The 13,431-nt window shown below is 44.9% G+C and overlaps 1 protein-coding gene across 1 annotated transcript in view; it reads right to left on the bottom strand.

Annotated features, from left to right (window-relative positions):
* The window catches only part of LOC134034909 (POU domain, class 6, transcription factor 2-like), a 45,448-nt gene extending 32,037 nt beyond the window's left edge, over positions 1-13,411 (bottom strand). The window contains exons 1-2 of the mRNA XM_062479610.1: positions 13,307-13,411; positions 113-202 (exon numbers count right to left, since the gene is read on the bottom strand). Coding sequence (XP_062335594.1) covers positions 113-202; positions 13,307-13,334 — 118 coding nt within the window. The 5' untranslated portion in view covers positions 13,335-13,411. The remainder of the gene's footprint in view (positions 1-112; positions 203-13,306) is intronic.
* Positions 13,412-13,431: the final 20 nt, after the last annotated feature.

Raw genomic sequence — 13,431 nt, 5'->3', positions numbered from 1 at the left:
ACAGCACACTTTTACATTTTCTGCTACCACCTGACACATTGACACCTCTCTCACACCCCACCATGAATTATATATAATCTGTGCGCGCAAAAGCCAAGAGTCCAATTCTCACTTGAAATGTTGGGGCAAGTTGTCTCACAAGCCCTGACAGGGCCTCTCTCTCTCTCCCTTGCAAGTCCGACCGCTAGCAGACGCTGGGCCGCTGTTAAAGAAGGGAGAATGTGGAAGATTGAGAAAAAGGAAAAGGATGGAGAGTGAGACAAACAGAGAGAGATAGAGAGAGAAAGAAAGGGAGAGACAAGAGATTTTTAAAAAGGAAAAAAGAATTCTGTCAGAAAATTATCGAAACCAGGGAAGATCAAAGACGATTGGAGAATTTCCTCCAGCACCGACGGTACGGCCGAGGAGAAAGAGGAACAACAAAAGAAACAGAAAGGGAAAAAAAGAAAGCAGTGAAACCAAACACACAGGGAATATGGAAGAAGCCCCATGTGGCCTTATTATAAAGGCTACACCACAGGTAACTATATTCTTTAACAGCGGTGCTTTATAAATTCTGTCATCTTGTTAAGACCGTCAGGATCGCTGACCCCCCCCCCCTCCTCCCTCAGCCCCCCATCCCCCCCCTCAACCCTCCCTCGTCCCCGTCCCCCCACCGCCTCTAGAACCTCCGCCCCACACACCACGACACCTGGCTTTATGAGGCACATTCTTCTACCCACTGCTGTCTGCTTAGTGAGGCTGAGCACATAGCCCAGCATCATGGTCTCAGCTAATTGTTTGAGCTTCTTCCCCAAGCAGGCCGACAGAGGATGGAGGTACAAGAGAGGACTGTGTGTGTGGGTGTGTGTGTGGGGGGGGGGTGGTTGTACACAGGGGCAAAAGGATGTCTGGATCCACCGGAGCTCATTACAGCTCCGCCGCGTTTTCAGTTCCATGCTCTCAACAGTCGTGATACAAGTCGCCCTCATGCCCAATAGTCGGCCAAGAAGAGCAAGGCTCCTACAAAGTCTACCTAGTCTTTACCAACCTGTGAAATAATTGATGTGGCACACATATCGGACAGAGATATATCCTGTAGCGATTAATGTAGCATATACAAATTCTACAAATCTCTGTGGAGTCATCTGCTTCTATATTGAACAAAATAACCTCTCAGACAGTATATATGTATTGTATTTACTCACTATTAAAGGAGCCATGCTAGGGTGAATCCCCTGTTGTTACAGTGTACAGCCATCTTTTTTATACTGAGTTAAATGACCTGTGTCTTCAGAGGCCCCAACAATCCAAGTATCTGCTCTCGTTTACGTCCCCCATCCCTCTATCTCGCCTCCACGTCAGAGGAAAAATCAACTGTCATCTTTGACTGCCGAGGCCCCAACTCGTTCTGAAGCACGAAGCGAGCCTGATTGTCAGAGGTCGAAAGGCTAGGTCAACACCGGCTCATTCGACAGACAAAATGCTATTTTTGTTTCCTGCGTGTCTGTGTGTGTCTGTGCAGCTGAAGAGTGGGGAAAGAGAGCAGCAGCAATCTCTCTCATTACCGCAACTCCCTCCACCTCCATTGACACACACACACTCAGTCACCCCGTCTCGACCAGTCCCCCCCCCCCCCCCCCCCCGCCCCATTACAGCACTTTCTTCTCTGGGGATGATTTCCAGCTCTCCTCCTACTTGCTTTCTCATTCAAAACACAGATCACCCTGTGTGTGTTTGGGTTTTGTGGATTCTTGGTGTATGTGTTTGTGGTTTTCTCTGTGTGTCCTTATGCAATGTGCAACTGGAGTAAGAAAGTTGCACATTGCAATTCTGTCCCTTCTCTGCAACACTGTTTGAAAGTACATGCACATGGATGAAAGAAAACTTTATGATTTTTTTGTTGCTACAGTAAGTACAGAGAGTAACTGAATGAAAGTATCTGATGGCTTGACTAAAATGTGATGTTCTTATTGAATAAAGGCATTTGCTGTGACTTCACTCTCATTATACTCTTTACTCTCTACAAAGGCCTGTTCAAGGCCATCATGAAAAGGGTTGGTGCGGCAATAGTAATCATGTCAACATAAAAGAACCCTGTCTACCTTTTCATCCTTATTACACCAACATACTGTGTGGAAATGACACATTGTACAACAATGCAGAAGGAGGGAGAAATAGTGCGGAAAGAGCGAAGCTGTTAAGTCAAAATGGTTCTTCCAGGTGCAGAAAGATGTGCACAGTATAATAGGGAATTATTCCACAACATTCTGTGAAGCGAGTAATTGTATTGATGCTGCGTATAGTGGCTGGAATCCATATTCCATAGCTTAACCACCATCATGTGTTTTTCAATACCATATTTGATTCTTGAGATTATATGCTGCATAATAGTATTGATATGAAGGTCATGTATATCTTCTTGTGTGAGAATCTACAAGGAAAGTAAAGGACTCCTCTTACCTATTCAAGACCACCAATTACACCATAGGTAAAACATTCCTTAGATTCTTTGCATCATGCAGACACCTTGAGAAACGGCATATAATTGTGTTAAACAAATGTCCTCTCCTTCCTCTCCTCTCCTTTCCACTCCTATAGACTAGGGAAAATGAAGGTCTAATCAGAGAACTGAAGAGGACGTCTGCCTGGAGGTAACGTCCAAGATGACCCAGCCGGCAGTACAACGCTCTCTTTCTACTCTGGTGGGAAAGCAGAACCGGGCAGAGGAGAAGGGACACACATCCTTCTTATTACTGCTCGCGCTCACGTCGCTCTGTGGGAGTTAGTTTAGACTCCACTGTCTCAATGGCTTGTTCAATGAGCCACACCGATAATTACCTCACTGGAGGAAGGTTTAGTGTCCAGGAGGCTGCTGGGTAATTAGAAACGTTGACGAAGGAAGGTCGTTTTCGGCTCCAGGGATTAAAGTAGGCACAACTTAGACTACAACACTGTAATAAGAAAAGTTGGCTTTTCAACCCTGAAACTTCATCTGTACACAACTTTTATTTCAACATCATTTAATTTGATTTCTCTGTATAGTACCAAAGGCCCGACCATTGTAGTACTGTATGGAACACTGTGAGGTGTTCTAAACAAGCTAAACATGGTTTTACACCCAATACTACGAGCTAAAGGGACTGGAAAAAAGATCTCTGAATCATAGATTCTTTTCAGTTGTTTATTCACAAGCTGGGAGTGGGAAACACATTAAGAGTATGAAAAAATGTGATTGTGAGAATAAACTCAGGGAATCAAACCACAGCTGAAAAAGCCTACTGTGTTAAAGTATTACCCACACTCACTGTGGACAATATCGATGTTTCAGTCCCGCTTCGGAGGGGCTTACAGGGAACAGAAAATCGAGGCAGAAGAGATTTGAGATGAGTTGGCCACAGGGTTTAAGAGAGTAAAACACACTGCTGCAGGGATGTACAGATGACACGTTCACTTTGTGATGCAAGGCGATATCAAGCTGCGTTGTGGAATTCCACCCTCTGGAGAGAGAGGGATTTGAGACAACCAAAGCCACTCCTCGGAGATCTTACACGCTCCACAGAATCCAACTGTAGTCAAATAACGGGATTTTAGCTAGCTTGTTGACTTTGGTTGAGGACTCTGAGGGAACTACTTAGAGCCCACCTGAGCCAATTCCTTTTCAAATGACTTGGATGCACTTAATTTGCCATGACCAGTCCACTGTATTCAATGAAGCTGGCCAGTAGGGACCAATGACGGCAGGAACCAAACACACCTCTATTACTTCTAAATACTTTTAAGTATGGACTCAATGTAGTTGACCTAGGTCGGGGCAGATATCCTACACCGTGTCGATGCACACAAACACCGTAGACCCTCTCGTGTGTATCCTTCATAGAGTGCAGGAGCCAGATAGAGGAGTGCTTCCCTCTGAAGCCCATCAGGCAGGCAGGGCAGCCCGCCGTTGTTATCACTGCCTGTTCACCGCCCCATCATGTGTCGTCAGAGTAAGTCAGAGGCCGTGAGTAAAAGCCTCATGCAAAATTTATGTTCATGCGGCTCTTTCAGTGGGTGGAAAAATCAATATTGCGGGCCTGATGCACGGAGATGACTGAGTGCTCTTGGCCTGACAGTAGCAGAGGAGATTGAGGGGCCACTTTTACTGCTGTTAGGAGCAGAGAGCGGCAGAGCCTCCCCAACAGTCTGCTCACCTCAAATTACAATTTAATCAGGGATTGTTTTGAGAACGGTTTTGATTGTGGGAGTGGTTTGAAGTCATTATGCCCACTCCCCCCCCCCCCCCCCCCACACACACACACACACGCACAAACAAACTGCGAGAATACATGTTGGAAGACTGAGACAACGTCTTGTTTTTTTCTAGTCACTTAAAAAGGAGCTCTGATTTGGCTCTACCAGTAGTTACATCGGGGGTTATTAAGGCATGCCTTGCTGTGCTCGCTCGCTCATTCTTTCACTCATTCCCACAGATATGAAATGATTCTAAAATAATGAAAATACATTGTGGGGATGAGTGGGACATCATAGGACCTTTGTTCTAGGCTGCCTCGCTTACATATGCTTTTGAAAGCACACCATATACCCATCGTGCATTTGTAGGAAGAATGTGAAAAGAGAAAGAGAGCGAAATAGTATAGGAGACACGAGAGAGAGAGAGAGAGAGAGAGAGAGAAAGAGAGAGAGAGAGAGAGAGAGAGAGAGAGAGAGAGAGAGAATTCAGTGGGATGAAATAACCCCAAACAATGGGATTTTCTCTCTATTCTTCTGCCTCCATCCACTGTCTTTAATTATTCCCTTTGCTTGTCTGAGAGAGTGTGTAAGCACTTTTGTGCAGCACAACATGCCCAGCAGCACAATACTGTCTGCCCTGGTGATGGGAAGACTTCTGAGTGACACTGAGCCTCTTGTGATTATTAATGCTCTTTAATACAGCCCAGAGCAGACACTGTGATTGTGGAGGGAAAAACAGATTTCAGAATGCGCTGCATAAGATGCACTAGAAAATGTACAGTACTGTATCATGGAAATGATGTCAAGCTTTGCTACATGATGGATACAACTAAAGCACTTCTGTAATATAGAGCCAGTGCACTGGTAATACAGCATTATCAAATATATACATTTTTGATCAATAAAAAAGAAAAGAAAAAGCTATTTCTTGTTTCTAACACGCCGTTTTAATATTACCCAGCTGTTCCCAAAGAGATTCTTTGTGCCGGTTTAGTAGTTTCCTCCTGAATCACATATGAGATAGTTGAGAGCCCAGAACGATGTATGATGAATGAAGTAGCATGCTACTTATACGCTTATCGTGCTCACTGACTAGCAACAGGTTCAGGAAAGGGCACTGGCAGTAAATGAAATTCACCTCCGGGACTATATATCATCAAAAGAAATGTATGCACCCGAAACTCACAAGCCTTCCCCTGACGCAGACAAGGAGCTTGATGGGGTGGGAGGAAGGTATAGAGCAGCAAGGGAAGACGAGAAGGAGGGAGGGAAGAGTGTGTGTTTGAGAGGAGTGTGTGTTTGAGGGGAGTGGGTGTGTGCGTGTGTGTGTGTGAGAAGGGTGAGGGGCAGGCAGATTTGTTGAATCAGTTCTATTTTCATTTTGGCTGATCTGTGTCTATTAACCATTTCACTGCAGCCAGAAAATGAAAGGAGCTGGGGCTAATTTCACAGTGAGAGCTCACTGAGCAAAACCCCCATGGTCTGGAGAAAGAGGTGCTAAGTCTACTTTGTCACCACGAATTACAGCAGTGTACTTCAGGGGCAAGAGAGAGAAAGGGAGAGGGAGAGAGGCAAAAGGGGAGAGTATTGAGTGCTGTGGTGAGGAAGGGGGGAGAACAACGTGTTAGGGAGAGGCCTGAAAAGCCTATTTTTTCTCTACTTTGAGATGTACTTAGTCGTGTTTACTTATGATCAGTGTGTAATAGATACCTTCTCTTCTAAACAGGCCATCCTGCTCAAACGCTACGTAATCCATCTGTGATGTGTCTGCGGTTCCTACCCTGATGGGGCCCCAGGGACCCACACACTCATCAGCCCTCCTGGGGGGCCTCTTCAGCTCCACTGACACTGATAAAAGCCCACTGCCCTCCCTCCCCTCCCACCCCAACCCGGCCCTGGAGAATCCAAAGCTATTAATTAAGGTAATTAGGCCCTGTTCAGCAATTAGTAACCGCAGATAGCTTTTAGCAGGCGCTGAGTCTACCCCAACGGCAGAGGGTTTGTTTCCTAGCCATCTGCTGACAAATATCACCTCAGGATCTTTGGTTTCAGCCGGGTGCAACCGGAGAGCCCCGTTATAAATAATGACCTCTGTGTGATCCAGGTTTTAGAGCGTGACCCAAACTGAGTCTGCTTCTTTTCACAGTATAGTACTTTCTCTCTTGCTGCTTTTTTGAACTCTTCTAATACAGAGCCTGGCTGTTTTAACAACCCATTAGTAGGCCTAGGCCAGCCAGTGCACAGAGTATTGATCAAAATCAGAATGTGTGATGACTTTAAGTGTTGTTGATCAGTAGATAAGTCAGCATTGATTTTTGTATTCTTATTGTATGGAGGGTGGATTTGTATTGAAAAGTTGCTCATTTATATTGATCACTTGATGTATTTGTGTTGGCAAAATGGTTAAGCTGCTTAATGTCCATTGCAATAAAAACATCCTTACAGAAAGCTAAGTATTGATTCATTTGAATATCATGTCAATATCCTAAAACAGATATAGATTTTCTTTGAAATCATCCATTAAAGTCAGTGGGTACCGATTCAGGCCATAGACATTCAATAATTCCGTTAGTGGGTTTTTCATATACTGTACAATAGAAATAATCATTTCCAAACTCTAACAGCATCCAACAGCAGAACTGTGATAAACAAACAGTGGTTATCTGTTGTAAAAGAGCATGTGTAACATGATCTTTGTTGAAAGGACTGATGAAAAATAGGCTGAATTTACACTTTCCACAACAGAGGACAGACAGTGCAATAACTCACATTACTGGGAAAATTGAAAAAGACGGACGCAGCTGCTTTACTTTACACAATTCTACATTTGAAGCAATCTGTGATAACACCATTTCATTCCATGTACAGTCCCATAAAATTACCATTAACATTACAACCCAAGCAGAACACTGATAAATGTAAAATGTCACCCCATTCTGCCAAGCAGGGTTTCTAGTTCCACAAGATTATCATCTATGTCTCAGCTTTCTCCCACTGCACCTTGCCTAATATTTCATTTACAACATTTCTTAAGTTCATTTTCCCCTCACTGACCATGTAAATCACAAATCAATTTTCATTTCACATGCTCGACTACAGATTGTTCCTTAAAACATATGAACCATGCCTCAGCAGATTGAGACAGAGCTTTAATAGAAGGAGGGCAAATCTTTTGAAAACCTTGAGGATGAGAAAACAAGAAGTGCAAGTAATTCAGCTTTTTTTAACAACTGCCTTGATGCTAATATTTGAACAAATGGAACAGAGACTAAATGAATTACATAACATTTGATAAAGAATTCATGACCGATTATTACTTCTTGCAACATAGCACGATCAACTTTTTCATTTTCTCTTGGATTAATGATGGTTGGTGACAACGCTGATGATGCATTATCGTTTTAGGAGTTATTATAATGAGACCTGGCATATTAAGCTATTGTGAAAAGTATTATATGTATTGTTTATTTAGGTAATTGATGTCTGTTTCAAAGCATTGTTTCGAATAATGTTTGGGGGGTCTCTGGATATTTTCTTCACCCAAAGACAACATTAGACTTATCATTTCAATTGTCACTCCCTTCTTGTGTTAGTTAGTGAATAAATAGACATGTTACAATCCAACACAGTAGAAGGTACAGTACAGTATGTGATGGGCACAGTCTATCCTACATCTGTAAGAGTGTTAGTTTCCCTCAGTGTTAAGCCCCAGAGGGCCGATGTCAGGGTCTGCAATAGTTAAACAGCTACAGCCTGTCTGATGAGCATTGTTATTGTCCTCCTCAACACTGACATGAGGACTCTTTCCTCTCACTTTCCCATGCTCTCTGTCTCTTCCTTTCTCTCCCTTTCTCTCCCTTTCTCTCTCTTTCTCTCTCTCTTTCTCTCTCTCTCTCTCTCTCTCTCTCTCTCTTTCTCTCTCTCTCTCTCTCTCTCTCTCTCTCTCTCTCTCTCTCTCTCTCTCTCTCTCTCTCTCTCTCTCTCTCTCTCTCTCTCTCTCTCTCTCTCTCTTACATTCTGTCTCTCATCCCCTCCAACCGAGAGTGACAATGCCACCATTCAAAAAATAAACGTCCACATGTGGCTGGACAGGTCAGTGTTATGAGTAAAGCTACTGTGTACATAAGCCAGTGTTCAATGCCAGCCAGATAACTACATATATGTAAACACGGATGTCTTACATCCCAGAGTTAAATAAGGAGTTTTGTTATGAACACTGCAGTCAATTATGGCTTATTATCATATTTATGAGGTAACAATTCTACTACAAATTGAGAACAAATTCTTTACATGTTTTGAGACAGCAAAGCACTGCGCGGTGGAAGCGGTTTACATATCTTAGTTCAAAAGGGACATACGAGTTGAAACCGTAAATCCCGAGGGATAATCTTATGTTTGTGCACCCGAGTCTGAGCCCGAGTGAAATCGTGCATGTTTGATTCGAACCTTTTGAACGCTTTTCTGTTCGTTCTGATTGGAGGGGGAGGGGGGGGGGAGATTTTCTTCCAACCCGAACTGTCACCAGCAGTCACCCCGCACGTTTCCACGCTGCTTATTGAAGACAAACAATAAACCCGTGGCAGATATCAATGGCAGAGATGAGAAGGCAGGCAGAAGATCTGCTGGGAACCAGCCCCAGCCCGCTCTCCATCTCCTGCAGCACCTCTCACTCTCAATTATTTGGCTCCTGTCACAACAAATCAATCAAATTACCGCTCCAGGACTGTGTGCGCAGCTGCGCCTATTGCACTCGCTAGTTGCATTAGCTTTGAAATGTATGAGGTCTACATTTTATCACTGTTATTTATTTAACGCAGCTCTCTCCCCTGCGAGTCGTTTTACAACCGCAGCAAAGTTAAATCATTAAAGGACAACGTGGAATACATTCGACTGGCGAAGACTTCACAATTAAACAGCAATGAGGGATACGCAGGTTGTATAATGTGGAGGAGGCGGAGGTGCTGAGGTAGGCGTACAGAGAAATGAGCCTTTAACTTTCTCTGATATTGCCATACTTTCTGATGTAGACAACCTATTGAAATGTAGCAAAGAACATATATTACAACATCTGCTTGGTTAGACCCTTAATCTCACAAGCAACACACAGCATGATGCACAAACAAACACAGTCACCCAGACACACATCTCTCACACACACAGGTTGCTACACGTACACACCCACTCTAACACGCATGCACACACTCTGCTGACGCATGACACATTTAAAAAACACTACCGTGCTGAACAGCGTGTTTGAAATGCCCTGTGCCAAAACAGAGAAGGGTTGAAGAGGACAGTGATGTACACCATGCACACAGGTTTGCTTTTGAGCCCTCGTCGGGCCAGCCAATCAAGAAGCTCCCTTCCGCTTGGCAGCAGGCATCACAGTGGAGGAGATGGAGTCTGACTTGAACTAAGTAGCGTGGAAACATTTGGCTTTCTCCCCAGGAGCCCAGCCTTCGTAACTGTAATGAGTTGAGTGATTTCCCTATTTGGATCAAGCTAACACTCCCCCCCCACACACACACACACCACTGCTGAGCTTTTTTCATCTAAACAGGCTTTGTTGTCGCCGTGCCTTTGATTGGTCCTGGTCCTGACACGACTGTGCTCACTACCAGGGCTGAGGACGCAAGGCGGCGTTTCCCTGTGTTCACCTCTGAGTGCTGCTCCTTATTTCCTTATGGGTGACAACAGTGGAGCAGGGTTCTCACCCAACCATTACAAGTCTATATTTCTCTCTCTCTCTCTCTCTCTCTCTCTCTCTCTCTCTCTCTCTCTCTCTCTCTTCTCTCTCTCTCTCTCTCTCTCTCTCTCTCTCTCTCTCTCTCTCCATCTCCATCTCTCTCTCTCTCTCTCTCTCCATCTCTCTCTCCATCGCTTACTCTCTCTTGCTCTCTCTCTTTCTCTGATGTGCACCTTGCATGCCAGGGCTTTGGCAAACACTGACAGATAATGGGATATCCTTATTAATATAAAAGGAGTTTCGACAAACTTGCTCCTTGCATTACTGTGAAGTAGTCATAGAGAGAAGCCTCAGAGCAGAGCACACACCACAGCTCGTTCTTCCCTCTTCCTGCAGTATTACCTTTGTTCTCGTCTGATATAACTTGTTATACAAGTAAGCTAATACAGCATAGACTTGTTTATGTGATCATGAGAAATGTAAAACAAGATGAACAATTCAATAAAAAAAGACTGTGTATGTATACCTATGGGGCTTGTCCTTCTCATCACAAGTTCAAACTCTGTTTCAAGTATACATTTGAAATTTGTGGCAAATGTCACCTTTTTGATTAAGGCCTCATGTTTATGCACCCGAACCGTAAGCCTAACCCAGTTTGTTCCTCAGTGAAGTCAGCTAGAATTCTGTGTGTACTCTGTCACAAAAGATAACTTTCTGCCTTGTTCAGTTTCAATGGGAATTTGTTCTTACAGAATGTTTCAAGGCATAAATCATTCTGACAAATAACCAGCTACTCTGGTTGCCAGTGTTTACAGCGTCCGCCGCAAGACGCTGCTTTGCTTTTTATTTAAACAACCAACGCTCTAAATTTACTGCACACAGCCCCATTACAATGACAGTTATTCATCACCAGCTGAAAGAGCTGCCTCTCCCCTCTTCTCCTCAAGAGAGAATCTAACTCTCTCCTATTTCTCTTCTCCAGATAGAAAGAACACTCCTTCTTCTCTTCTCCTCCAGACTGTTCGATGCTCTCTCCTACTCCACATGTATTTTTCAAAAGGCATCTTAGAAGAGTGATCTCTAAGGGTGTAATTACAGATGTTGTGTGATCAAAGATGATTGGATGGTGCCCTCCTCCTACTTAACTCATTTGCTCAAATTCAGGAGAATGTTTAGCACCGTGCAGGAAATACGTTGATAGCAAACACAACAGAATAGCTAATTCTGATAAAAAAACAACTTGAAATCACATCTAAGCTTCTTTGGTTTCATGCCTATAGGGGAGAGCATGGTAGACTTGTTTAGACACTAAACACACGCACACATGATACACACAGCCCCCCCGTTCCATTAAGCGAAACAAGTTTATTAGTCGGTCATTAGCCGGTTCATTACATACAAACACAGTCAGGGCAGGGTCTCCACCCGGAGTCTTATTACCACCGTCACACAGTTGTCTCTGTCTGATATGATGCTAATTAGCTAGCAGCGTGCCTGGCTGTTGAACACACTCGCCCCCGAGGTCATAGAAGGAGCTGACTGGTCCATGGTCGACTGAGGCAGGGGGCAATGGCATTAAACGTGTGATTAATCAGTCCTGGGTTGGTGCAGGGTGGGTGTGTGTATGTGTGCGTGTGTGAGGGGGTTTGCCTGAGTTGGGGCCATCTGACAACAGAGGCGCTGTGCCAGCAGGCCTCATTCAGCAGAGCTGTGATGAGGCCAGACAGGGAGGAGGGGAGGGGAGCCTTGTGGCCAGAGGGGTCTGGACACAGTCAAGACATTTAGCTTCACTCCTGACTCGTGTCACTTCCTCTCCATGGAGGTCCCTTCACCACACCCCCTCAACAGCCCAGCGCCCCCCCCCCCCCCCCCCTCTCTAGAGAGATGAACCTGTGAACAGGCAGTCTGCCAGTCAGGACGCACACTTATAAATAATCTGCCAAAATGGCATTTCTTTCTCCCCCCTCTCTCTCTCTCTCTCTCTCTCTCTCTCTCTCTCTCTTTCTCTCTCTTTTTCTCTCGTCCTCTTTCACACAAAAGCTGCTCTTCTTACTCCCACTCATCATCCCACTGAGTGAATTATTTACAGAGGGAAAGCCTCAATTGATGTGTTATCGCCTCATCCTGAGCTGTATTACTATTAGCTGTGGTGCTAGTAGTGGTGGTACAGTGGTAGGCTACGGTCTAAAAGTGATTGAGAGGTGTTTGTTTGCTTCACTCAACTTTCTGACAATGTGTTTGTCAATCACTTCTCACTGGGGGCCCCTGTGCCGTCACAGCTGTGAGAGAGAGGAGACTGCTGAAGTGTGAGACAGGGGCCGAAGGGCCCATTACCGTGCCCCCGGCTTCTCCGGGACACACTGGTGCATCTTCAGAGGCTAGATGTGGGTTTATTAAAAGCCGTTCGCCCAGTAGCGATGGATGCTGTTATTTATGCATGTTTGTGTCCATTAGGGGCTTCCGACTTCAACATTTCCTCACTCTGGGCATCTGTCGATCCATTTCCTCACATACAGTAGAATTGGGGGGGTGGGGGGAGGGGGGGGAAGAGGAAGGGGCAGGATATTACAATAATGTCAGGATAGCACAAAGTGCTGAAGAGTAACCCCCCCCCCCCCCTGCCTCCACGCACTACTTTACATGCAGCCTGGCATCATCTTACATTAGCCAAGACCCTCATCTAAGATTCATGACACACGCTTTTCCCTGTCCATCCCTCAATCTAATGGTATAAAAGAGACAATGTTTTAAACATTAAAATGAAAACCATTTACAACTATGATCAAAAGAGAACACTTGGGCATTAAAGTTTAAAAAGGCGCCGATAAGTACAGCCAAGTGGACGGAGGGATGTGGAGGAGAAGAGAGAGAGAAAAGAGGGGGAGAGTACGCTGAAAAAGGGCATAAAGTGCTTTTGTGCCGCAAAACGTTGACCTGTAATTAATACGGCTCTTCCTCTAGGCAAGTTGAGGATGGCAGCTTTTTGGAATACAACCCCCTGAAGGTTTCTTACCTGTTCCAGATTGTTCTAGAACATCTTTACATCTAAATGTACATTGTGAGCCGAGCATGTATGACAGATCATACATAACCGTGTAGCAGGGTTAAAACCGAGGTGATCGTGTAAGAACAAATTCACTGAGCATTCACCAACCATCTTTGGTTATCTGTACTATACACAATATCTTAAGATCAAACTGAATGACTAAGTAACTCAATACACTCAAATGTTCATGTTCTTCCCATGAACAGTTTAAAACATCATAGAGCATTTTAACCTGAACCCACAGCAGTCTTAAACTATCTCCATATTTTCCTTGTTTTAGGATAACTACTCTCAACACCCCTTGTCCCCTTGCCCTCCCCCTTGCCCCCCCCCCCCCCCCCCTCACCCCTCGTTCCTCTCACCTTGCAGGTTCTGGAGTGGGAGGGACATGAGCCCCCCTGCGGCCGCGGCTGCCACCAGGCCCTGGATGTTGGTGGTGGGCAGGGAGAGCACCAGGCCCTGCTGCCCGCCCAAGTGCCCGCCCGCG

Source organism: Osmerus eperlanus, chromosome 15 (genome assembly GCF_963692335.1).
Source record: "Osmerus eperlanus chromosome 15, fOsmEpe2.1, whole genome shotgun sequence".
Lineage (NCBI taxonomy): Eukaryota > Metazoa > Chordata > Actinopteri > Osmeriformes > Osmeridae > Osmerus > Osmerus eperlanus.
The sequence above is the reverse complement of the archived record's forward strand: the minus strand, read 5'-3'. Positions and strand labels throughout refer to the sequence as shown.